The sequence below is a fragment of the Oenanthe melanoleuca genome, chromosome Z (assembly GCF_029582105.1).
Source record: "Oenanthe melanoleuca isolate GR-GAL-2019-014 chromosome Z, OMel1.0, whole genome shotgun sequence".
NCBI classification, from domain to species: Eukaryota; Metazoa; Chordata; class Aves; order Passeriformes; family Muscicapidae; genus Oenanthe; species Oenanthe melanoleuca.
In genome coordinates this window covers 42,366,877-42,393,224 of record NC_079362.1, presented here as the reverse complement: position 1 = coordinate 42,393,224, position 26,348 = coordinate 42,366,877, and the positions used below count along the sequence as shown (strand labels likewise).

Genomic DNA, 26,348 nt, shown 5'->3' with positions numbered 1-26,348 from the left:
TTTTCAAATTTATGTTGAACTGCAAGCTACCAATTTTTTCATTTTGTATCAGTAAAATTAACTGCTATTTTACAGGAGAAAGGAAGAGTGTTCATTTACCTACATGTTTATTTTAAATAAAGTATTTAAAACTCTTCATAGGAGCGTCCAGCCCTGCTTCACATTTCTCATATACTATCATCTTTCCCACACATTTGGAAAAATAGCTAGAACTTGGGCTTCTGTTGGGATGAAGTAGGAAACACTTGAGCAGAACATAACAAGACGAAACAAGTAATTTAGTAATCCATTAGAGCAATACAGATAAATGCAAGAGACCTCTGCTCTAAACAGAGAACAAGCAAATGAGTGACTAGGAGAACAGAATGTGCACTACTACACATATAGTGAGTTTTTTGTTTGCTTGTTTCAATCTTATTCAAATATAAAGAAGGAAAACAACAGAAAGTAGGACAAAATGTTAAGCACATAAAGATGCACTGAGGTCAAATGTATGTGAGACTGAGGAGGTGCCAGAAAGAAAGGTGGGTAATGAGAAGAGCAGATGACTGACAAAAAAGACAGCTGAGGAGAGGCTGCTATCTACTTAAGACTGTTGAAGTCCTCACAAAGGACTCTTTACAAAGCACTCGTGAAGAAACCAAGAAACCGCTCGTGGCTTTATTGGAATCCCTAAAGCTCACAGATCAATATCCCCATGGGAGGAAACACAGCTATCAGAAAAATGGGCTCCCCCTCCTATTACAGCTCCCAGGGGAAAAAAAGCAAGCTATCTTCAGTTCCTTCAGTCCCATATGAATGCATGTAGTTAAAGGACCATGATATTTTACATCTTCTGTACACTCTTGAATGTTATCTGACTACAGCTATCTATTACTTGCTAAATGCCTAGGGAGCTTCCTGGTATTAGAAACATTTAACTCTTCTGTAAGACTTGCTGTTTACTGGATTATTTTACTTTTGGTTTTTTTACTTGGAGAAACACCTCAGAGAACTTAAATACTAACCAAGCATTACACATTGTTAAATACTAACCAAGAACCATACAGATTTCTCCATCTGCTTGAAGAGACATTTGATTATCCCCATTCTAAAGCATTTTATGTCAGTGTCCCAAGGAAGTCATTCTTGTTTTTTTGTTAAACAAAACCCCCCTCCAAACTGAAAGACTTACCCTCCCAGTCTGCATACTACTGCTCTAGATTCAGTCCTTCACACTCTGTTTCAGGTAAGATGTCTGTGGTAGGTCCTTTCCTCCAAACTGTTTGTCCAACATCAAATTTCACCAAGAGATCTAAACCACTTAGCATCCACAACTGTTTACCCAAGACAAAAATATATGCAATCTGATTCCATTCCTGCTCCTGTTGTCCCACTTCTGCCTCTAATTAATCCAGTGGATCTGTCTGACAAAGAAAAAACCAAGCTAACAAAGCAATTATGGACTTGAAGATAATGCCAGTAAGATTTTGAATTTTGAAAGCATTTCCGATATCTGCTCGTTTTGACTGCAAAACATTTCCCAAAGGAAACAGAAACAAATACAGACAAAAATTAATCAGAAAACACTCTTAGAAACTTAACAGCAAATGTCTGCCACAAAACTTGCTTTTATGTTTCCAGCTTCTTGAAAAACTTTCCTGTAGCCTGTTCTTCAATGCTACAGTTACTCACATTAGTTTTATTGTTATGAATATTTAAGAAGTCTCACAGAAAATTATGGGAATGGGATTCAAGTAAGGTTTCCTGCCTGTTAATCACCATGGAGTGACGCCTTCCTGATACTGTCTGCTGGAACAGAGTGGCAACATGTCTTTTGAAAGTTACATAAAATGGAATAGTATAGAACAACAGTAGTATTTGCTGTTTAGTATAGTAGTAGATTCATTTGTCAAAAAAGACAAACTGTAAAAAGCATACATCTGTATTTTGTTTTTTAAAAAAGTGCATTTGAGTATCTGCAGTTGAATGAGTTAGTTTCTACAAACAAAATTTTGCAAAAGACAGGCAATTTTCAGAATTGCTTCTAAATATTTCTATAAAAACTAACACTTTCCCTTAAAAATACTTACTACCCTAAAATTCAAAAGCCATACAACTTCAGAACTTCTAGTTAAAAAAGAAATAATGGAAGCACAGTAAACTTTACTAAAAGGAAACTAAAAAAGTCTAAGCAACCATTTCCTACGATGAATTCCTAAGAGAAGAGATCATGCTCACCCATTATCTTAAACCTGGGAAGAACTCACATTCTGAAATCTAAACACATAAAAATAAATGTCTTTGATGTAATTATGCTCTACCATCAGTCCTAAGATATTAGCTTCTGAACAGAGTTATATTTCTCAATTGGCTTTCACTACTCTGATAATGAATCATTCAAAACAGTCTAGGCTATTATAATATAGTGCATATTTCATTCTCTGCCTCTTTAGTTACATAGGTGACTATGAAGATAAACAATCTCACAAGAACAAACTTGGGAAATTTAGAACTTGCATCCTTCTATGTTGACTACACTAAAATAATCCAACGAAAATGTTGTGATGTTGTACATCACGCAAAAAGCACAGCTGCCTGCTTAACTGACTGCTAGGTATAAGAGCACTCCAAATTCCAGCAGCATTCAGAGATTCAAAATACTCCAATTTTAAGAAATCACAGTTAAAGGTACGAAAATTGGTACAGTAAGAGAAAAGCATTTATACTGCAGCCTCAAAGTCTATTGCAGAACACAAAGAATTTTACCCAACAAAAGGGTAATTTTTTTTTAGGTCCAAGAACATCAATACCAGCTTGACCTGCGATTTTCTGAACTACAGTGTACAACAGCTACAGTGCTAAAAATATGCTGTTACTCAAACTTCAAGATATTCTCTCCAGAGATAGGACTTCCTGATAGGAGATTCAAATTAATAGGAAGTGCCCTTCCTGTGTTTTCAAGACTAATGAGTTTGTTTTCAACAGCCTGTAAAAAAACGAAGGAGCAGATTTATCTGTTGACTGGTGTTCAGTGCTTTGAAGTGAAGTGACCTTGTATACAAAGCCAAAGTGTAGTAGACCACAATCATGTCCATTTAGGCACAATGCTGTAGCACATTTGGTTTTTCCTGTAGTCCTGACAAAATTTTTACAAGAGTTACCTTGGTAATTGGTGATTTTTATTTTACTCTGCAAGTAGCCCTATTAGAAACTGTTGGGAATGCTTGTGAAGTAGCTGAGCACAGATGCCTCCTTTCAGCAAAGTAATTTTTATGTAGAGAAAGTGAACAGCTTGGCCATGTGTATACAGCTATGGCAAACCTACCTGACTCAGTCATAAAAACACTACAGAAGTCAGCACATCTAAAAAACAACGACAGAACGCATACTCTGTAATATAAGACAATGAAAAAAAAAAGTCCTAATCTATCTATTTAATTAGGATTTCCAGATATTAAGGCAAAGTGACAGTCAACACCAATTTTGAAGAAAAACTGCGCTTTAGGATCAATTAATGTTTCAGGTCAGTATGTTTTATGCTTTGCACACAGCAAAAACAGAGCCAAAAGGCAGAAATGCAAATGAAAATACAGGTTTTAAACTAATTAGACATTTGATTGTGATTGATAGAGGATGAAGGGAAAACAGACAGCTTCAGTGCGCAGCTAGACTAGGAAATTCAAGCCTAGTCTTACTAATTACAAGATTTTCAATCTTTTTCATGTGCATGAAAGAAAGTTAACATTACTGGTTCCGACAGATGGGATTCTCCTGACTTCTTACTGCGTGAAGTCATGCTCCTGCAAGACTGTTGTCATTGCAACATGACATCACCAAAGTGAAGATGATCTGCAATGACTTCAGCAATTGCAACAGAAAAAACAACTCACCATTAATCTGCTAATAAGCTTTATCTTTCCTACTTCTAAGTTAGCTGTCTTAAAACACATACAGCAGCTCAATCTGAATAATTAAACTCCATGTGTTTAGACAAAAAAAATGCTAAGATTAACCCAAGTTTACCTCATTTTCTCTTTCCCAGTTAATGGACACTTTGTTCCTATTGCAAATGTTGCTGCTCTTTGATATTTTCTCTTAATGAAAAAAATAGAATAAAAGAACTTTTGAGGAATTTATCAAAGAAAGTATTACTTTCATCCAGGACTACTAAATAATCATTAAATACTCTTTCACAAAACGGAAAGAAAAATGAGCCATCCACTTTGTTATGGATCTTAAATTCTCCTTTCGACAAAGTTGCTGATAATGGATTACCAGTAAAAATACAAACAAGTTCTCAAGGAACCGATATCAAACAGTGCCTGCTAGAGCAGGGAGGCTGGACCAGATGATCCACTGTGGTGCCTTCCAATATGACCTATTCTGTGACTCTGTGATACTGGGAGATATAGAAATGTAATTCCATGGCTTACTGTGTATTTTAAGTAAATAGTAAGCATTTCATTTCTAGTCATAGAATGAGACAAGCTACTGTAGTTGCCATACTATTTAAATCTGAATATTAAAAAAAAATGTAAAAAAGTCAAGGTAGTCAGAGATGAACCTTAGAAACATTTTAAATGTATTTTGTCCTTTTAAACTTCAGTAGCAGCATCAATCTCAGAAGACTCTGACTGTTTTAAGGTCTTGCGTAGAAAATTTAAATTTAACAAGCTATTCACACACAGATTTCTTCACCAATTTTTCTAATAAGTTGAATTTTTTCCACTTGTAATGTAATAGCAAACCTTAAGCCGTAAAATTTTGCTAAGCATCACAAGAATGGCTTAACTGTGCTCTAACCAGAGCACAGCCTCATAGGAAAGTGCAAGAGTTACTGAAGTCAATGGCAACCTGCCATTAAACCTCTGTTCTGTGACAATCCCTCTCAGGCATCTTAAGAAAGGACTCTTGTTTAAAAGCAGATTTGTGCTGTAAAAGTAAGGAAAGGCAGAGAACTAAATGCAGGACAGGAAATGCCCTTTTCTTCTGAGCTTTTAGTATCACTTCTGTGATGTGTCATTTTTTTGAGACCTTAAGTATATTTCCGAAAATAAAAAAGAGTTAAAACTTCAGCTACAAAAATAACCAAAAATCTCACCTTGTTATTTTCACACTTGTATGGAATTTTGAGGGTATCCATGGCCTTGATCATGGCCTGCATTGCTGTAAATATATTCTGGTACACCAGTTTTGTAAAGCCCCTTTTGTCTTCATCAGAGTAACCTGATCCATGAATGATTCTCATCTGCTTGATAAATGTGCTTTTGCCACTCTCTCCTGTGCCTGCAAGACAAATAAGAAGGATATGCTTTACCCAATGGACACAAACACAACTTTTTTTTGCACAATGCTGACAGCTTGCTTACTGCAGGTCTCAACAGTGTCAAGTGGTGACTGGAAGGTAACTTCAAGGACCAGCTCAGGCAAAAACAGTAGCATCAGTAGCAACTGAAGAACTGAATTAAAATTTGCATTTTGATTCAAGAACTAAACTAATGAGCAAAATGGCACCCCAAAATATACATACTATATATGACTTAATATTTGAAAATGTTTTGTTCTTACAGATATAACTGTCCAAAACTCTAACTTCATGAGACATTTCATCACAAAAATTCAGAGAGGAAGAAAAATAATCTTCCTAGGCTAACTCTCAGAACATTACAGTAATCTGGTATTACAAGCAACTGATATATCTATGTTTTGGTTTTTTGGGTTTTTTTTTTGCAAGAGCATTTGAGTTTTTAGTTTTGTTGTATTCATTGGTTTGGTTTTTTGCTTATTTGTTTGAGGGGGTGTGATTGGGTTGCGGCTTTTTTGTTTTAAGCTAGTATCAGAACAATCAGAGCCCATCAAACTTCTATCTCAGAACCATATGAAATCACTGTTAATTAAAATTTGGTTCGTATTTATTAACAAGCAGTCATTCCTTCCATTAAAATGTTTTCCATATATTTTTATATAAAAGTAGCTTATTGATTAAATATGACTATTTGTCAACCTAAAGTTAAGATCTGTTTGCTGGAAACTTCACAAAGGTTACAACACACAGTATTTTTCCTTTGCTTCAATTCAACAAGCTCATCTGTGTCTACAAGAGCTTATCTGTATTATCCCTGTGTTTGCTTAAGAGAAGGAGTTGAATCTGCACAGCTACATAAGCCCTGTGTTCACCTAGCTACTCAGCTCTGCAGAAAACAAAACGCATTGCTTAGTGCTGTGTTTTTCAGACTTTCAGCCTGGGCTTTATTTTAATCACTTATGTAAAGCTTTCATGCCTCATACCACAATATAATATTCACATCCAGGACAAAAGCAGCCTTATAGGCCTCTTAGACAAATGTTTTAGGTGTCTTCTCAGAAAAGTGTTTCACAACAGTGCAGTTTATAGGAGTAACCCTTAACTATTTCTGAGATAGCACACACTGCAAAATCTAAGCTTCTAAAAACTTCTGCCCTTACCATGACCATAATTTTGAAACCATCACTCCCATTTCCAGCAAACATATAGTGAACTTCTAATGCAGGTTTTCTTTATACACACATTCCCAGAAAATCAAACATGATGTTACATACTGCAGAATCAGAATGGTTTGGGTTAGAAGGAGCCTTAGAGATCATCTAATCACAACACTCCCTTGCCACAAGCAGGGACATCTTCCATTAGACCAGTTTTCTCAGAGCTCCATCTAACCTGGCCTTGAATACTGCCAGGGATGAACACAGGTTCTCTTGGCATGCTGTGCTAGTGCCTCACCACCCTCACACGTAAAGAATTTCTTCCAATATCTAATATAAACCTGCCCTCTTTGTTTAACGCCATTTCTCCCTATCCAATCACTACATGCCCTTGTAAAAGTACCTCTCCAGCTTCCTTGTAGGATCCATTTAGGCAACGAAAGGCTCTTACATCATCTCCCTAGAGATCAAGACACTGAGTAATATCAACTTGTGCTTTTTACAGCCTCATCCATTTATTACAGAATAAGTTAAAAAATACACCATGGCAATATATTCTTAAAATTTTACCTATTTATCCTAAGAAACAAAACCAACACTGGGCAACAGCCTGAACAGACCCTTGAGTAAGCCCGTTTCACCTGGTGAAAAGAAGAAAACCTGAAATCACATCAGAAAAAAATCAACATATTCTTCTGAGAGAATATGAATGCCTTATGGGCTCTGTTAGCCACTGGATCCACCACTATTGTTCTACGAATACTCTAGCTGATACAGAGTGAGAGCAAAGGTGAAATGGCAGTGCAGTGGATCAGGAGAATGGACCGACGGGGACTAAAACTACACTGAGACCAATTTTCTGCTGGCTACTACTGAACATTAAAATTGGTCAAGTCAGCTCCCTGAAGCCAAATGCATAGTATCTTCTCATCTGTCAGAAGACAGATTATGTCCTGAGGCCACACAATGTAGGTGAATCTCAATCATAATCAGAATACCACCACCACCACACTCCCTCATCTTTTAAGAAACATGACTTTCAACCTCCCTCCCCTCAATCCTAATGTAATTCCTTGTCTAGAACTTAGGCGAGAATTGAATATTGTGACTGAATAAAACTCCACACTCCTGATTCAAGCACATAGCTTGGTTGGTCATCTGACTTTTAAAACCTTTTCCCAGATAAAAATCAACCTAATGAATGAAAAAAGATTAAATGTCTTCTAAAAATATTAAAGAAATTTCTGTAATAGTGATGAGCTATTCAGTCATGGCATAGAGGACTATAACAATTTTTAAGAGCTTAGCATCTTAAAAACTGAAGATTTCTGAAAATCTCCGCATTTTTATTCCATAAATGTTAATAGCAGCAAATATTACTGCATCATCAAGAATTCTACTTGAGATCTGAAAGTACTTCTAGCAGTATTATATCCACATGCAGAATCAGGAAAGAGGTCAGGTTGCTTAAATGCAGAGTAGATCCTTGTGCACGCACTTGCACCCACATATATACATATCACATATGATTTTTTTGTATTGATGCTATTTCTCCTAGTACATACGCTGCAAAAATCAAGCTACAGAATGCTGAATTGCATCATTCTTTGCCCTGTGAAACTCATGGGAAAACTTTAAACATGGTTAATTTTAAATAGGTGACAATGCAGCTGCTGGCAGAGAAGTTTCAGAACTTGTGGTGACTGATAAAGAAGATACAGGAGACTAATTTAGAAGTAAGACAACTGTAAAAGCCTAGAATGACAAGCCTTTCTTTCATGTAGTTATGCTATACACACCTATACTTCTTTCTGCATTTCTCTGTATTGCAACTTAAAAATCTCAAGTATAGTATCTTCAGATCAAATATGAACTTGTTTTTTAACAACAAACATACCATTCTCTAAGCAAAATTCACATTGGCATCTCAAACAAAAACACTGCTAAACTACACCTTGTGATGTTTTTTTCCTAATTTTGACCTATGAAAAGTCAAGAAAAAGCAGCTATTTTATTGTTTTCTATTTAAATTGAAATTTTTTATTTAAATTAGATAGAAGAAGACATTCTTAACATATAAAGAAGGAGGAGAAAGCCATTGAAACCCACTACCCTGTTAGTCAACATACACACACATATACTAGGAACTGTCAAAATAGTGTGTGCATTTGCAGAAAACTGGCTTTCATCTTGGGGCTTGGATGCAAAAAGCAAGCCTAGAAGTACCTGGAAAGTGAAGATTCATGGGTCAGAGTGGAATCAACATCCTACACAGATGAGCAGAACCATACTATAACCACAGTTTCACCAAACATTTACTCAGATAAAGCAGTTAGTTCACTGCCTCACAGATTTAGAGAAAAGGGGAGCAATCAACCTCATCAGATAGTAAGTAACAGAATAACTCCTAGGAGGAGTAAGAGCCATAGAGTGGTAATACATGAGAATAAAAATACTTGATTCCACTTAAAATGTTATTTCACTTGGAAGAGAGTTTTATGTCCTCTCTGATACTACTAATTCAGTGATAGAGAAAACAAAAACCATGGTTTAGTCTGTTGCTGTTCCAGCAATGGAATGCAGCAGATCACATTTCCACTGAAACTGAGTATGGCTAAACGAAAATATAAAACTGTGCAGAATTCAGGCCTCGCACCTGGTTGGCTTTGTAGGTGACAAATCAGTTGAAATGTATTACTGAGTGCATGAGATCCTCCTGGGAACTGAAGCAAAGAAGCCAGTCTGTCCTAGCACTTTTAGAACAGCAGCTTTCAGGCTCACAGTTGAAGACTACTCTTGGGAAGGATATTTGGTTGACAAGACTCCGCAGCAAAACTTCCCAAGGTGGAGGTGAAGCTCCCCAGCTCATCCTGTAACATGTACCTGGCCAAGTTCTGGAGCAGAACTAGAGTATCTCTTCCCCACCAAAAGAAGGCAGCAAGGAGGTAACAAGGAGGCTCTCACACTGACCATTTTCATCTTGGTCATAAAAACACCAAAGAATTTAAGTGACAACTCATCCAGAACAGAATTCAATTCAACAGTATGAACAAAACTCCTGTAAGGAATGACCAGCCCTGATAATGTACACAGTAGGCATATTTGTATATTTTATAAAATGAACAGTAGTACCATAGTATCTTCCTTGTGTGATTATCTAACTCCTTAATTGACATGAATAGTTTAAACTTCACAAGAGTTGCTTGATGTTAGGAAACATTCAATAGCATTTCATTTAGTTACAGAAAAGCCTATGAAATAGGAAAGCATCTCAAATTTCAAGCAAAAAATGCTGGAAAGAGAACTAGTGTTCTGAAGTCTGATCCTACATCAATTGCACCATGTTTTGCACTTATGCTAAAAACTACAAAAAGCCAAATTACGTAAGAACCCCAGTGATGGCTTTTTGAGATCTAGCAATGCAGAGGTTTAAGAACCACTTAGGAAAAAATGGGAGAGGGGTGCATACTGCTCTATTGCCAAGTGTTTGCTCCATTGAAAGGGTATCTTTAATTTAAAATCACGACAATCATCTTACTTGTTTTGCTTACAAGACACATTTGCATATTCCACTTGCTTTAAAAAAATGTAAGCATATAATTTAGCAAATGGTGAAATTATTATCTCCTCTGTATCATTTTAGTAATTTATAAACATTTCATTAAGATGACTGTCAATAATCTACACAGCATTATTTCATGAATTACTAAATGTAACAAAGAAGAGCCCGGCAAGATGAGAAAAGATTTATTCCAAAAAAGGATGGATGGAATTCTATGAAGTAATCATGAAGTAGCTAATTACCTCAAATAAGGAACATGTAACATCTACATTCATGTAGAGCAATTTGTTTCAAAAACAATCTTGACTATATCAAATATTTATGAAAAACTAAGCAGATGTTATCCATTACAAATATTACTACAGTTGTTCCATCATTTCCTTACCTACACTATTGAAATTGTATTAACCATCTTCCTTAAAAAAGGGAAAGAATACCTCCCATTATCTCGACAGCTAGTCTGAGTGCCCTCCACAGCAGAAAAATCTTCTTACAAATTTAATCTGGCTGTTTTTGAGATGATAATAAAGTTAGTCATTCTACTGCCACCTGAAAACTTAGAGAAACAAAATACCCATCCTCATTGTACAAGCGATACACTCAAAATAGTTCAAGTGACTACTACAATAAAGCCTAAGACAGATACTGAATTACTGAAAAACTGGAAGGAAATGGAAGATAGAACTGAAGCACAAAATTCAGTTGATGTTCTGTAGCTTCTTTATGTTGATTCAAGGTTTTTCATGAACCAGAACCTCAAACTCTTTTACAGGAAATTCAAGTAATCAAATACACCTTTGTGCCAGATCACCAAAACTACACTGCAAAACTACTATTATGCAGCTAGGCACAGCTCATTACTGAAAGTCAGAAATGTCAGTCAGTCTTCTCTCCACCTTCCATTCAGAAAAAACCCCAAAACCAACTAACCAACCAAAAAACCCAAATCGGCAAGGCCTCCCACCACCCCAAATCAAAACAACCAGACAAATCAACAACAAAAAATACCATCACTGCTAAGCCCCCACCCAAAAAAACAGAACCTCCTCCTTATCTTTAATAGTTACAAACAGATAATGTTCACCATTTTAGAGGTATCCTATTACGGTTTAGGTGTAATTAAGAGGCAAGGAAGTGAGAGAAGAGATAAACTGGGTGCCTTCACACAGGACAAGTAATTCCTCAAGAATTTGCATGGCTTTATAAATGGGTCCAAAGCAGGACAGCATCCCACCTCGTATGACCTTCTCTGCCCTTCTCTTGAAAGCATCCCTCTGGTAAACCACAGACTCCCTAAAGAGAATTAACTTTTTCCAGTCTGTGCTTAATTTTCCATTTTATATGGTTTGGTGCAACTTTGACAAATTCAGCCTAAAGAACTCATTTATGCAGAAAAAGTATCACAAATCAAACTTCACCCCCAAAAATACTTTCTTGATGTCACTCACAACTCAATCTAACAGCAAACTGTTTAAAATCAGACTGTTAGCTACTGTTCTTCCACGGAAATATTGTAAACAAAACCAGAAGCAAATATCAGCATTTGTAAAAGAAGGTATCATACAAATTCTTACCTTCCTTGAACAGAGAAGTCAAAATCTGTCTTTAGAAACCTGTGTGTGATTAATTTCAAATGAATGTTTATATGAGTGTTGGAAAGCAGACTCAAGTAGATTCCAAGGCACAAGCAAGTCAGAATCCATCATTTATTATCTTGAGATCAGTATAGTACGTAACTATCTATAAATTCACATGTATGTTTTCTGTAAGCTATTTATCAAAAGACAATGGTAATAATATGCTGAATGCCACCTGATTTTTCTGTGAAAACTCCCTTAACTACTAATTGGATAGAGACAGGGTTTAGGATTTAAATCCTTTATGTTTCCTTCATATTCCACCTACAGTTCTTCACTTCTGCCCCTAAGTTGGACTGAAAATGTTGAGAGAGGCCATATAACCCTACTGGTCCTGCAGGTCTCCAAGAGGATTCTCCAGAAATTTCAGTATGAGATTTAAGTTTCCCTGCATTGCAAGATAAGGCTTGTGTTAACTCTAAACTTTTATTAAGGAAAATACATAAAATTTACTTCCCTAATAATTAAGTCTTTCAAGTTTCTTTCACCTTCTATTACTCAGAGGGATTATGAACAGATAAACACAACTCCTATTCCTAGCCACTCTTAAGAGACACCATTTCATGGACAGTATAAACCATCATGATTAATCAAAAGCAAGGGTAAATACTGGTAGCATTCAAAATTGCAATATTTTCTCTTTACTTTTATCATGGAAGGGAACAAAATACCTTTACTACTTTAAACTCTGTATCTTCAGAAAAAGTGGCCCTCATGTCTAACATACCACAACAGAGTTTGGCCATCATGTTTCCCCCATGCCAAAGGCTAAATTTCTTCTATCCTACAGAAAGCTGCAAAAGGTGAATATCTCTCTCTTCGTAAGTTCCATCATCAAACATAACTATCATGCACAAGAACGCACCAACAAAACAACAGCTGTCTTTACCAAGCACACAAAGCCTTATAGTTTGCATGTTCTGCTTTCATAACGTATAGTTAGAAAGTCTGTGACCTGTTTTCTAATCTGTGTTTTAAAGAAGTACTGTAGTACTCAGAGTATATTGGATGTGCATTTGCATCCATGTGAAATACCAATACAAACCAGTATATTATGTAATTTGTTTAACAATATGTTAGCATCAACTAAGTGCAAAAAACATGAAAACACACTTTCCAAAGTTTTTTTTTTTTTTTTAATAATATTTATTCTGTTCTGTTTGTGAGCTCTATTTTGAAAGACTGATATATACTTTTGCCCTACCACTCATACAAAAAAGGCTCCATCCAGGAGCTGAAAGTACACAGTATAGCATTTTCTTTATTGGAATGTGAAAATGCTTGTAAGTGAATTGCTTCGCTATACCAAAACTAGTATAAATAAGAATTTACTGAAAATAAGTCACATGAATAATAGCATATTTGTTATGATCAACTATTTATGTCAAGTAACATTTCTGATGGTAAATATTATTATCTGAAATTAAAGACTAAGAATAGCAACTGTTTTGTAGCATTTTGGTACATTCTTTCCTCAAGAATGGTTGGCGACTGCTTCCAAGAATGATATTCACTCCAGTTTCAAACTTTAGTCTAGATATGATGAAGCACTTCTTCCAGGGGAAAAACACAAATGACTGAACAGAAAATCTCTTTGCTTTACTACCTTTTTATAAATCCTTCATTCATGCCAAAGAAAGAACATTTTCATATAGATTGTGATGATTTAAAAATAAGAAAGAAAAGCAAATCATGTTGGTTCTTCTTACACATGAAGAGAATAATATTTTTCCCATAAAGCTATTTGAGGTCTTTCTGTGTTGGGTTATTTACTCCTGAGGAAGCCATTCAAGCTGTTTCCTTGATCTCTTCTGTTTGTGTTCTTTTGCTGTTGATGCTTCAGAGCTCTCTATGATCTCTGTACTAGAATGATAACGACAACAGTTTCTGAAACCTAATTAGACAAGAGTCAACTAACCAGTATAACTATGAAACTTACTCTAGAAACATAAAGGAATTAAATATCAAATGCTGGTATGCAGATACCTGTCAAACAGCTTCCCTGGTCCATTCACAGACAGCACTAGAAATGAGACAGATTTCTTTCAAGCCTCAAATACACCCCTAGAACTAAAATGATGAATTAATTTTTGCTTCACTCTAACTGCATACAAACAACTACAAACAAAGTGCAGAGTCTTGCAAGCAGAACCCTGAACTGACTGCAGTAACGAATCTGCAGGGGTAATTAATAGGTTTTTTTAATGTTACACCTTACAAATGTATTACACATTTTGTATCTTTCTGGTTTCCTAGGGGAACACATCTTGAGAACATCATAAAGGAAATACTTTATGGTATAAGTGGAAGTTTTACAGTATTCTTCTCTAGCGTTTAACCCCTTTTTCTCATGCCACTGTGAAGGCAATACTCCTCCTTCCCCAGGGAGACTGAAGAGCTGGTGATAACCGAAATCCACACTCATCTGGTTTCAGGCCCTCTCAGTGAATGAGCACCCATTCCACTTCCACACATCACGTATCCAGTTACTCCATTTGGGACATCATTGTCATTACAGCTGATCACAGCATTAAAAACTGGAAGGAAGGTGAGGTGGGGGAAGCTCAAGCATTTTGTAAGAAACAAAGAAACCTCCTAACAAAAAACAGAATGCGCAGGCAGCTTCAGCAGACATTGGCTGCTGGCAAAAAAGGAGGTGAACTGGGGAGCACAAAGGCATGTCCAGTGCAGACATTGCTTTCAAATAAGTCATTAGCTGTGAGTAGCCCTCAGAGGAAATTTGGCCAACCTCCACAAGGCAAAGCTCCTCCGGCCTGGCCTTCACCCCATGGACATGCAGGGCTGTAGAGCCCAGGGCTGTTCCTCTTGCAAGCTTCCTTCCATGTGCAAGTTTCTCAGAGGCTATTTAGCAACCAGAGAGACTCTGTCCCCAAAAGATCCGTCCATTTCTACAGACAGTTTTCCCTCTTCAACCCCAAGGCACACCCAGAGCCCAGCAGGGCTGACAGACCTCAGTAAAAAGCTTTGGCACTGCAGCTATACAGTAGAAACACATGACTCCATTTTTATTTTCATTTCACAAGTACTGTGAGAAGCTCAAATGTTTGGTTAGGGTTTCCCTTGTTCCTACATTCACAGTGCTGCTCACCAACTTTTATGTGTTTCTCAGCGCACACTAGTAATATGCTCATATACTGTGAAATCCAGGCAGGCTCCGAGGCCAAGCCCGTTATAAACCCACTCGGAGGGAAGCACAGTTCCAGATATCGTGGCACATTTCCTGCAGTTTATGGCAGATCATCCTTAACTTGAGACTGTTTTTTAACTGCTACTTCCCCTGGAGAGTCACCAGTTTTTGAGGCTTTTGCTGTCCTCTTGCATTTTACGTCCTTTGAGGCATTGCAAGAAGCCGCACACTAATTAAGCAGCGCCTCCAAAACGAAGGTAGACCCCCTGCACACTTTTTCCTCCTACAAGGAGTGGGGACCTGGGCAAGTCAGCTCATTATCTGGATAGGAGTGACACAACAGCTATTGTATCATAGCTCTTATTTCAACCACTTCAGAGGTTGTAATAATACTGATAAAGATTAAACAAATCATGTTTTAATCCAGTTCCTTGTTTATTTTAATATAAACACCACCTATGCACATACTTTCATGTGCATACATACAAAGCATATGTTTGAAGGCTGACAAAGGCGCTAAAGACATAAATATACCACTGGCACTCTCTGAATTTAAGAAATCAGGTCAAGGGTAGTATTAATAAAGAACAATTTTATAATTAAAAAAATATAATTAGATTCTCCACCCCCCCCCCCCAAAAAAAATCCCTACTTTTTGTTAAGAAAAAAAAAAAAAAAGTAAATCAAATAGCTAAGTTCTGAGAGGACATCCTTGCTATCTTTACATACATCATACAGGTATTTCCATGCTTAGTACATGACAGAAATGCAGCGTTCTTTTCAGATGCTAGAATTACTCAAGCAAATAGATGAAAAATTTAAAAACTTTAAGTTTGGGGGAAAGTGAGGGATGAAAACTACTACCGGGTCAGTAAGAACATGGACTGTCACAGACAGTAAGAACAAGGAAAAACAGGCAGATTTCACAGTCAAAGCATGCAGTGCCACCATTTTGCACTTGTGTTTTTAACAGCACAGGGTCCTAGCATGCATACTGCTCAAAGCATCGCTCTGGAATGGCTGAATCGATGGACATTTTAATGTTCTGCTTCTCCAGCAGGGAAAGCCAGGAGGCAGCACTCTGGACTAGCACACTATCAGAGAGAGCATCCACAGCTTGTGCCCTTTCAGACTGCCCAGACAGCGCCCAGCTCCCATGCGAATGACTAGCTCAGCTGAGCAACTTCAGCAGCTCAAAGGATGAGTTTCCAGTCACATCTCTGACATGCCAAGACAGGCAGCTACAGGACTCTTATTCTCTTCAAGAGAAACTTCTGATCCTCCTTATAATAGCCTTGTTGCTGAAGTCACATTTATATAGACCTGATTATGTAATCTGATTATATACCAATATGGTATATCACCTACTCTGAAAGCTTTTAGATTTTTTTCTTTGTATTTTTATTTAATTCACACACGCACTACAAACAAAGAATGGATTGATTAATAAATAACTCCATTTTACTTATAAAGGTAGTAAAACCCCTAAGACAGTATCAATCAGAATTCAACTGAAATCATGGATAAGCAACACATTTTCCTGAGCCGCACAAAAGCATCGTTTTACTGGATTCTCTTACACTACTAGAAGAAATCTCCAGAAATCCATGAACTAGATGGCATCTGAGTCACAATTACTGTTTTACTCAAACATCAGCTACTCTAGCCAATAGCACGTACCACACAGATGCGGATATGTAACTTAGGAAATGCCACCTCCTTTCTCTTCCAGAGTCGCCTCATTGCTCTGAACTCTTCTGAAATTACATGTGTCTTTCTGTTTAATTAAAGTCCACATGCTGTTCACTAGCATTTAAGGAAGTTCTTTGCATTATAAATCCTGGTTCATCTGAGAGGCAGTTCTAAATGCACTTAATATCCTTAGTAATTAGGCTTTCTATGGCAACGGGTTCTTGTTCTATGAACATTAATGAAATTCTGGTTTTCACTTGTACTTGCCTCTGCTTTCAAAATGACTACACTGAATATACTCCTAGCCACTTTCAGTGCTATGGTAGAAGATACTCAAGAGCAGGATAACACTAAGAATCTCTTCCTGTTTTTATTTAGGAGGCCAAAACAGAGATAAAACTTTCAAGGCAAAGAACTGTAACACAATTTCAGTTCACACAGGCACCAGGTGGTAGGGTGAAGGACTAGTTTCCATAAGCTCTTATTTTTCTTTCTAGAGGAAACTTTTACTTCCAGGAAGTAAACATTTATTTAACATGCCATTCCTTTGCACAATAGTCAAATAAGTAGTATCTGAGTTCAAATTTTTATGTTTTAGGCTACTAAAATGTTATCCACCATGTTCAACATTCTTTGTAATTTTTTAAATTATAATTTTAGTTCCGCTAAAAAAATCCACAAAGAAACAATCAAGGGCACATCCAGTTGTCACCACAAACCACAGAGTTAACCATCCAAAGCTAAACAAGAATTTACTTACAATAACCACAATGGCATGATGCTTAAAGGTGGTATTTGGCACCTCTATATCTACTTCTACTTTTGCATCATTCTTTTCATATCCTTGCAGTAACAATAATAAAAAAAAAAAACACCAACCCCCTACACACACTTATTTTGAACTTACAAAGGCCTGCAAATGTAAGGAGTCCTTGTCCATGAAGGTGTGGAGGAAACATAATATGAAATTCATTCAATTTCTCCATTTTTTAAAAATACTTTTTTTATAAAATGTAGTCTTTGATCCCTTTTGTATTGGACTGCCTGAAAATCTATCACAAAAAAACTCAGGGAAATCCAACTGAAGATATTAAAAATGTCTTTTTGTTATCAGGCTTATTCTAGGAGAAAGAAAACAGGCAGAAAGAAACTACTTGCAATAGCTTACATGACTAGAAAACAGCTCACACCTTTTAGATGTTAAAAAAAAAAATCTCCACATCAAAACACCCCTATTGCTCTAAAGGCCTTGAATCTTGTGAAATAAAAGTTGGTTTTATGGAGAGTACAAATGCTGAAAATACTAACATTTTTCAAAACAAGGAAATGTATTGAGACAAACACCATTTTCCTACACTAACATCACAATTTCTAACAAACATACCCCTCTACACAGCTTTCACCATTGTTCTACATAATTTGCAAAACCACCATCAAGCACAAAGGTGCATGTCTTCTCCCAATCCCTCCAGCAGTAGTCCCACCTCATGCTGCAGGTTTCTGCACCTTGCAAGCCAGGAGTGGAGAGCTGTGTGCGGCAGAAACAATTTCTGCTTGGGACACGATGGTGGGAGCTGCCAGCCAGCTCTCCCCAGTCAGGGACAGCCTGGCCCTCGGGAAGGGAGTACCAGGAAAAAGCCCTTCCTCCACTCAATGACTAGAAGCTGACAAGGCAGCTCCCTATAAAGGTCATGGTGCAGAATTTATTTCTGGAGAGTTTTAAGCTCTCTCCCCAGCCTTCAAGTACAAACAACATAGAGCCATTTGGCTGCCCTCGCACTGGTGAGCAAGAAGTGTGTGAAAAAGGACAAGACTGACACTTTCATCACCAGCAGCCAACCCTTAGCCCATGCTTTGCAACACTTGTTTCTAAACAATTGGAAGCCAGAAAACAATGCGATAGCCAGTGAGTTCTGAACTATCTTCCTCTTTTCCTCTGGCAGTTCTCAGGTTTTGGGATATTTTGCTGACTCCAGCTGTCTTATTTGTCATTGAAAAAAATGAAAGAAAAAGTCCAGCTGCTTCAACATCTATGTTATCCTACAGATCCAACCACCACTGGAAGCCTTTGAGCATTAGTAAAAGGTTAACCACCCTCCGAGGCTGTTGAATCACATGTACACATCTGGTATAATCAACACCTCACACTAATTACCATTTATCTGAAACACTTAAAACACTTTAATGTTTGCCAGGAAGAAGTTGCAGTCAATTTTCTCTTGTAACATGATCTCCAAAATCATGTAAGCGTTCTGACACTTACTGCACGAGGAAGGATGCTGGTCCTCTAATCTCTGCCACATGGGAACAAGTCCCGTAAAAGACAATTGAATCGTTTTGGGGATGGTCCTCAATTTGTAGCAGTTCTGGGGAAATCTTATATCCCAAACTCTAGGATTATCAACTCTATCAACAATTTAGTTGACTAAAACATGCAGTTAAAGACTACTTTCTCACTATGGCTGACAAAGAATAAGGCTATGGAAATGCATTTTAGACAACAGATCAGTGAATCCCAGATGCCCTATGTTATTCCCTGCTTCTGCTCAGATAAAAACGAATTCTTTTTGATTGTCAGAGTTTATCTATTTTGTTGGTCAAGTTCTCATGTCATTATTTCTAAAGATTAAGTTTTAAAGTTTTAAAACTTCTGCACAAGTTTTCAGAAACTAGCCCTTTCATCAAGTGTTGTGCAACTTCACTTCAAACTGTCAAATTCTTTCCTCAACAAAAAACTTGCTAAGTTAGAAAATTAAGGAGAGGGTTTCCTACACTTTAATAAGAAATTTCCGAACCGTGAAAATTACAAGAAGAGAAATTTCTGAGTTGTGAATTCAAAATTGTTCCTGCAATCTAAATCTGCAGCAGAAAACAAGAGAAAATGAATACTATTTGCATAAAAACATGGATTTTTACAATATGCAGCTTACAGTCAATAATTAAATTTCAACTACCTGAACTACAAAAAATTGCAAACCTTGTTGCAACTAAGAGGACCAAAGGTATGTTCAGGGTTTTTGCAGGGAAAAACCCCCAAACCCACCACCTCTCCCCAGCTTTGCAACTGTTACTTTCTTCTATATACTGACTCCTCAGATGTCAGTAGTAAAGAAAAATCAGTCATATAAGAAATATAGGAAATTCAGTTACTGGAGAGTTTGGAAAAAAAAATTAAAGCCAGTAATAATGACCTCAGGAAAGGTTAATCATACCCTTCCCCCCCTCTCTTTTCTCCTGTGATCCTTATTAAGGATTTTTTCTGCCATCCTTACTCTTGAAGTAGTCCCAACAGATTACTGCAAACTATGGCCTTAATATGAATGAGGGTAAAAAACTGAGAGTAGACAAAGTACAGTCCATATCCATTTTAACAATTTTGGAAGTATTCTTGAATAAAGAGCATCAAATGCTTTCCAAAATTCTCTACCCATCACTTAATATCAAAAAAATTTCTTAAGATGGGAGAGAGTCTAAGAACAGAGTTACCATGGTGTGACAAGTTACCACGTATCAGCTGCTCCACAGTGGTTTTTGCATGGGTAGCTTCACTTATGCGCAAATGTTAGGTTTTATCAAACTGATTTGTCAGTCCTCTTTTATTTCAGTAAATCCTGCTGCACTAAATAGCTAATGAGAAGATTAAATACCTTTAAACTCAGTCCTAAGAGGTGACTTCACCTATGTCACACCATATTACCAAATGAAGAAAAATTTATTTGAAGAATGAAGTCTGTAATTTTATAGTAACTACTTTTATGTTTAAACTAAAGTATCAGATGAAAGCAGAAGAAGACTTAAATCTTTACTAATTCTCTGATTTTCTTCTACTGCTGGTCTGCTGTTACGAGTTTCTTATTAAACTGCTTTTAACTTCTACTTCAGAAACAATTCTTTGGCAAGATATTTTGTTACATCATACAACTAGGTGTACAGGTCATTATGTCATTCCTCCTCAACACAGAGATGAAACATATATTTACCTGAATGAGAACATTTTAGCACAGTGTGGTTACATCTGTTTTGTGAGATGCACCAGTCCTCTGAACAGTCCCTTATGAAAGTGTTTATGTTACTGTTGTTAATTATTATTTCAAAAACAAGCACGCACTTGATTTACTTACTAAACAATCAAACAGACCAGTTATTAATGACCTGTTTCTTAATTACTTTAAAGGACTACTGACCTAACCAGTAAGCACCAATTAGCAACAATTTCACCACTATTTTTCTTGAGTGATTTTCTGCCTTCCTATAAATCTCATCTGCATGTGAGATTTTACTGAGACTTAGGAAAAAAGAAATCCGCATACCATTTTTCTACATGAGCTATCCATTTTAAATCAGTTATTAAAATGTTATCTTTGTAGCTTTGCATACCTATGATTTTTAAAACAAAATGCAGTATCAAGAATAATCTCAGTGCAGAGAAGGTGCTCCATTCTGACTACATTTGGATTTACTCAAAACTCTGCCTACAGATATTCCATAATCACACATCCTTTTTGACCCCATACCCTCCACTAGAAGGTGTGTTAGGTTATCTTCAGTAAAACACGGATGCTGTGGCAACAACTTGGGATGAAGTAAGTGCAGATGCACTATACACTATTGTATTGACTTCCAATAACACAAAGACTTGTTTTCTCAAACAATATATGACTGCAGGCAATATAGTATTTGCAAAACTCTGGAAGGCATGTGAAGTTTGAAATAAAAGTTCTGTATTTTTATAGCCCTAAATACTATGACCTGAAGCCTAAATTAAGTATCTCAAATTCTTCTCTTTCCTTGCACAGATATTTTCTGAATTACCAAAACTGAAATGCAACCATTTCTATTTCTGTAGAAAAACATTATACAATCTTTATGTTGGAAGGCACCTATAGCACTGGTTTTCAGACTGCAGCTGGTGACAGCTACTACATCAACAACTTCCTAGGACAAGGAGACAGGTGCTTTATGTCAACTACTGATGCATGGCTGTTGATTCATATGCAATACTGTATCTCTGATTTAAGACTGTACAATCATAAAGCAGACTTATTAAACAAAAATACTGACTTGACTTTTCCAAGGAAGCATTGCTAACAGAACGCTACATGAACAGATGTGTCTTTTTATATCTTTTACCAACAATTTTAGTTAGAATTTCATGCCATCATATAATTACAACAATTTGTTTGCTTGAACTGATCATCTTTTTAATGAAATATGCTTTCCAAAAAGCAAATTTATACATGTATTAGTTTGCTGCAAAGCCAAAATAAAAAGTCTGTAATTCTCATTTATTTGTGAAGTTGGACATTAATGTTTTGTATTTCCATGTCCCGTCAGCTAGCAGACTATCTAGCTCTAGACTCAATTCTGCCTTTTGAGTTTTTTACATATTGTGCTTTCTCACTTTTATTTTATTCAAGAAACAACGATTTTTCTTCCAACCAAGAATAGTACAAGGTCCATGGTGGTGAACTCTAGTCTAACTCTAGTTTGACCCTCTAGAGGATCAGGAACCTCTTGCTTTCAGTACCATGTAACATCACCAGGCAGTATTTGACTGCTATAACACTATGGGCTGCTCCCTTACAAATGCAATTGATGGACTAAGGTTTATTTTTCTTATTTAGTGTATGACAATTTCTGAGACATACTTCCCCAAGACTTCAAACACACTCTATCAACCACCTGATCAGAAACTTCATGTGTCTTTATTAAATGAAAACTTTCTTTCCCAATTTTACTGGTAGCAAAAAATATCCTAAGGAATGTGTAAAAGAGAATTCTACATCAAATTAAAGGCATCTAGCACTTCAAAGCATGAAAAAGTTCCATATGGACTACTTTTACAGACATAAAACTGACACATAGGAAAGTCATCATCAAACCTCTCATTATAATGGCTCTCTTGTGCAGCTACATAAACTCTGTAGGTCAAAATTATTTTAAAGTTGCATGAATATACTTGCACATGCAAAGAGAGTCAGAAGGATAGCTATTCTTTTGCTTCCTGACAAAAAGACAGCCTGAAGGATTGTATTTTTCCTTGCTCAATTCCTTATTGAGACCAAAAAACATCTGTACACATTTGTTTTTCTGATGCTTCTGTTGAAGAGTAGCTGTTACCATTAGCTGAAACAAAAAGTCAAATCAAACCAAAAGATTGATAATATAGATACTAAAAATGACTCTGTCTAATCAAAGACCAAACACTTCTCTGATCAATTAGTTACGTTGCAATTTAAACTTACTGCAGGGTCCAACACCAAAAGCAAAGCAAAGGGGGAGTGAAACGTTATTAATGGTTCAGACAATTAAGAATAAAAAAGACTATAAAGAGGACAACTTAATCCAAGTTTTTTTGCATAATGGACTAATTACTAATTACTACTGGCACTGGAACACAGAATAAGAAAGTAAGTAACTCATGTTCTTCATGAAAATCAGACTTGATCAGAAGATGTTTCTCAACATAAATCAACCAGCTTGAAAGAATTAATATTTCATTATCTCTCAGCAGTTACAGGGAAAGGAAAACTCCTGAGGTGAAATGCAAGCTCCATCACTTTTATGCAAAGTAGCAGCCAATCACTAAGACCAGATTCTTTCTCATGTATGTAAAATGCTATTGGGAGATGCTTTGCCCTTAGCAGGTCTGAAAAATCACATAAATATAGAATAATTTAGGTTGGGAAAGACCTTGAGGATCACCAAGTTAAACCATTCACCTAACATTGCCAGACCCACACTAAACCACATTCCTAAGCACCCTCCAAGGATGTTGAGTTGACTGCTTTGCTGAGTATCCTGTTCTAGTTTTTGACAATCCTTCCCATGAAAAAATTTTTACTCATACCCAATCTAAATCTCCTCCACCACAACTTGAGGCCATTTCCTCCTGTCCTATTACTTGTTACTTGGGAGATTAACCTCCACCTTGCTACATCCACATTCAGGTAGTTGTAGAAAACCCCTGAGCCTCCTTCTCTCCAGGCTAAACAACTAACCTGCAGATATAGTGAAGGTCCCACCTGAAACCATTTGCCAGTCTCTCTGTGGGCAGACATGTACTAGTGTTTAATTCAAAAGTGTTCTTCTGAACATAGAGCTCAAACATCCTCAGCTCCTTCCCATTGCTTTCAAAGTACCCCAAGTGAGAACACGGATTTCTTCGGAACGAAATCTGTAAGTTAAGGACCACAACTAATGCATTCTAACCACAAATGGGCATTTAGTCCCTAGGATCAGATTAGACCTGGCTAAAGCAAAAAAAAAAAAAAACCTTGACTATGGACATCAGGTTTTCTGCATCTACTGTTTTGCTCTACAGATCCACTCTCATCCACAGATTTGCTAACTTAGAAATAGCCTTTGTCTGCATTCCCTCACCTGTCATCACAGGGATAATAATCATTAACTATATGGAGGTGACAGAGTGACTGATCAGCTAGTGGATGGGCAGCATTTTGAAAATTCGCAGTGCTTTGTAGCTATTCCCTCTCATTACAAATACTTTTGTGCATGTACCATCCAAAGAGACAGCAGAATATAAACAAGAATCAATCTGGAACATCCTTGGTTTCTCTACAATATGACTTCGTTCCACTGTCACCACTGCAGTTTTTATTTCACGTAATGTAACAATGATCTGACACGAAAATTCAAAGTACACACATTGATTATAGGTAGGGTGTTGTTCAGTTCAGTAGAAGTCTGTATGGGGAAATACAAGTCTGTCCATACAGTATAAGCTTTTCCTACCAGTATTTATCAGTCAGGATCCAAAAACCCGTGAACAACTAAATGACTCCTCAATACCAATGCTATACACAACAGAAGCAACAAGTACCTACTGTTGCTCTCATGCATCTCCTGCTTATTTATTCTTGCTTAATAAAACCAAAGACAATGTAAAGAATTTATTAGTAAGTATTTTAGAGATTGCCATTATGTAAATTATTATCTTTTATGTTTCATTTTGGCACTGTACCTACGCTTCCAGAGTTCCCTACCTCCCTGGTTTTGCCGTATGGCAAAAGCCTCAGAGGGGCTCATCTGAGGAGGCAGCCTACCAGAGCATGCCTCACATGAAGTGTGAGGACATTTTCTCTGCATCAAAATACAACTATAGGAGAAAATAACACTTTCTACTTCAAACAGCTGCTTTTAGCTGCCAGATGAGTTCAAACCTCAAGTTTCAACCTCTCAAGAAAGATAACTTGCTGTCCAACTTCACTGTCATGTATCATGGATTCATCATCAGATGAAGGAAGGAAAGTGGTCACATTCTCACCCTTAATCAAAAGCTTCTGATCCTGCCAGTTCTAGATACTTACACACATGCTTATTCATTTACCCAGGTCTCTTGGGGCTTCTAAATCAGCTCAAAGGGTCTATAAGTACTTCTGAGTTCACTAGCGGAGGTCACAGTTCTCTCCAGGAAACCTGCAATACCTCTGAACAGATTCTTCACCTAGACAGTATGGCAGGATGAACATAAATGATCAGGGGTCCAAGCATGCCAGAAGTTGCAGTTTGAAAAACCAGTAACTAAAGAAGCTAGATGTACTGCAAACAAGTTAATAAATTTCAGTGCCCTTAAACAAATGTTTAGAATGTGTACATGAAAGGTCCTGTCATTCAAAAATATTAGTCAAAATTATTTCCAAATACCAGTATGACTACATAGTTTAGACCAAATAAAAAGAGACCATTAGAATACGTTTCAGGGTAAGGTTTTTCAGAAAAAAATGAACTACTGGTGCCATCAAAAACATAAGCATCTGATTGTACACGATAGAAAGAATGAAAAGGAACTTCTATAAATAGTCTCTTTTTATGGAATTGTAACAAGATGTTCCCAAGATATTTAAATGTGAAGTTTAGTTCAGACATTTAGGCAGTATTGGCTACTACATGAAAAACGTATTATTCCTAAGCAAGCATTTCCAGTCCAATGTAAACTAAGATCTGCCTCCTTGGTATCTCAGTTTCTTTTCTATCTTACCCAGTGCACAAACTGGGTGATGTGCTAGAGGGCGAAGCAGCATCACCTATGAAAGTAACAACTACTGCCTTTCTACTTTCCCTACTTGAAAATTTAGTTTCAGGATGACACTTTTCCAAAAAGAAATGCTATTGTGTGAATGTAAGATAATGATTCACAAAGCCCTGAGTTAAAGCCTTATCATTTAGGAAAGAATCATGCATTATGATCCAAAGTATAATGATTATTTTAAGTGGATTGCAGAAAACCAGCAAAATTGGCAATATGCTGTCATTCCCTGGTAATTTACAGCATCAGAAGCATTACAAAGTAAATGGAAAGAAAAAACCCAACCATACCCAACCCTAGATCAGTTTGAATCATGATTTTGTTTGAGAAATTATGGTATGGATTCACTAATTGATCCAGGAATAAAGCTTGGTGTCATTTCCAGACTCATTCTGAAATGTAATTCATGACACTCTAATTACAAAGAGATTACTGGGAAGAGCAAGCAAGTCAACATACTTAGATATCATGTATTGGTTTTCACAAAGAAAGAAAAGATAGTGGTGTGTCCCCAAACTCATTACTGGAATTATCTCAGGAGAGCCTGGAAAACAACTTGCCATCATTTGATTCTACAGGTTAAGATGCAAAGAAATCCTTTGGTTGAGAGCCCTGAAGACAACCAAAATCCAACACCCAACAAACTAGTTCCCAACACCACACAGTGTTATGACAAGAGGAAAATAAACCCAAGAGTCCATTTTTAAAAAAATAACATTGAAAGTAACATTTTCAGAAAGTAACAGCAAAGAGCCAAGCGCAACTACATACTCATTTGCTAAGGCCCAGCCGTCCTTACGGATTTCAGTGCCTAGT

The 26,348-nt window shown here is 36.8% G+C and overlaps 1 protein-coding gene across 1 annotated transcript in view; it reads right to left on the bottom strand.

Annotated features, from left to right (window-relative positions):
- LOC130264857 (guanine nucleotide-binding protein G(q) subunit alpha) overlaps positions 1-26,348 on the bottom strand; it is a 113,246-nt gene that overhangs the window by 69,706 nt on the left and 17,192 nt on the right. Inside the window, exon 2 of the mRNA XM_056513446.1 lies at positions 5,084-5,268. Within this exon, the coding sequence (XP_056369421.1) occupies positions 5,084-5,268 (185 nt within the window). The remainder of the gene's footprint in view (positions 1-5,083; positions 5,269-26,348) is intronic.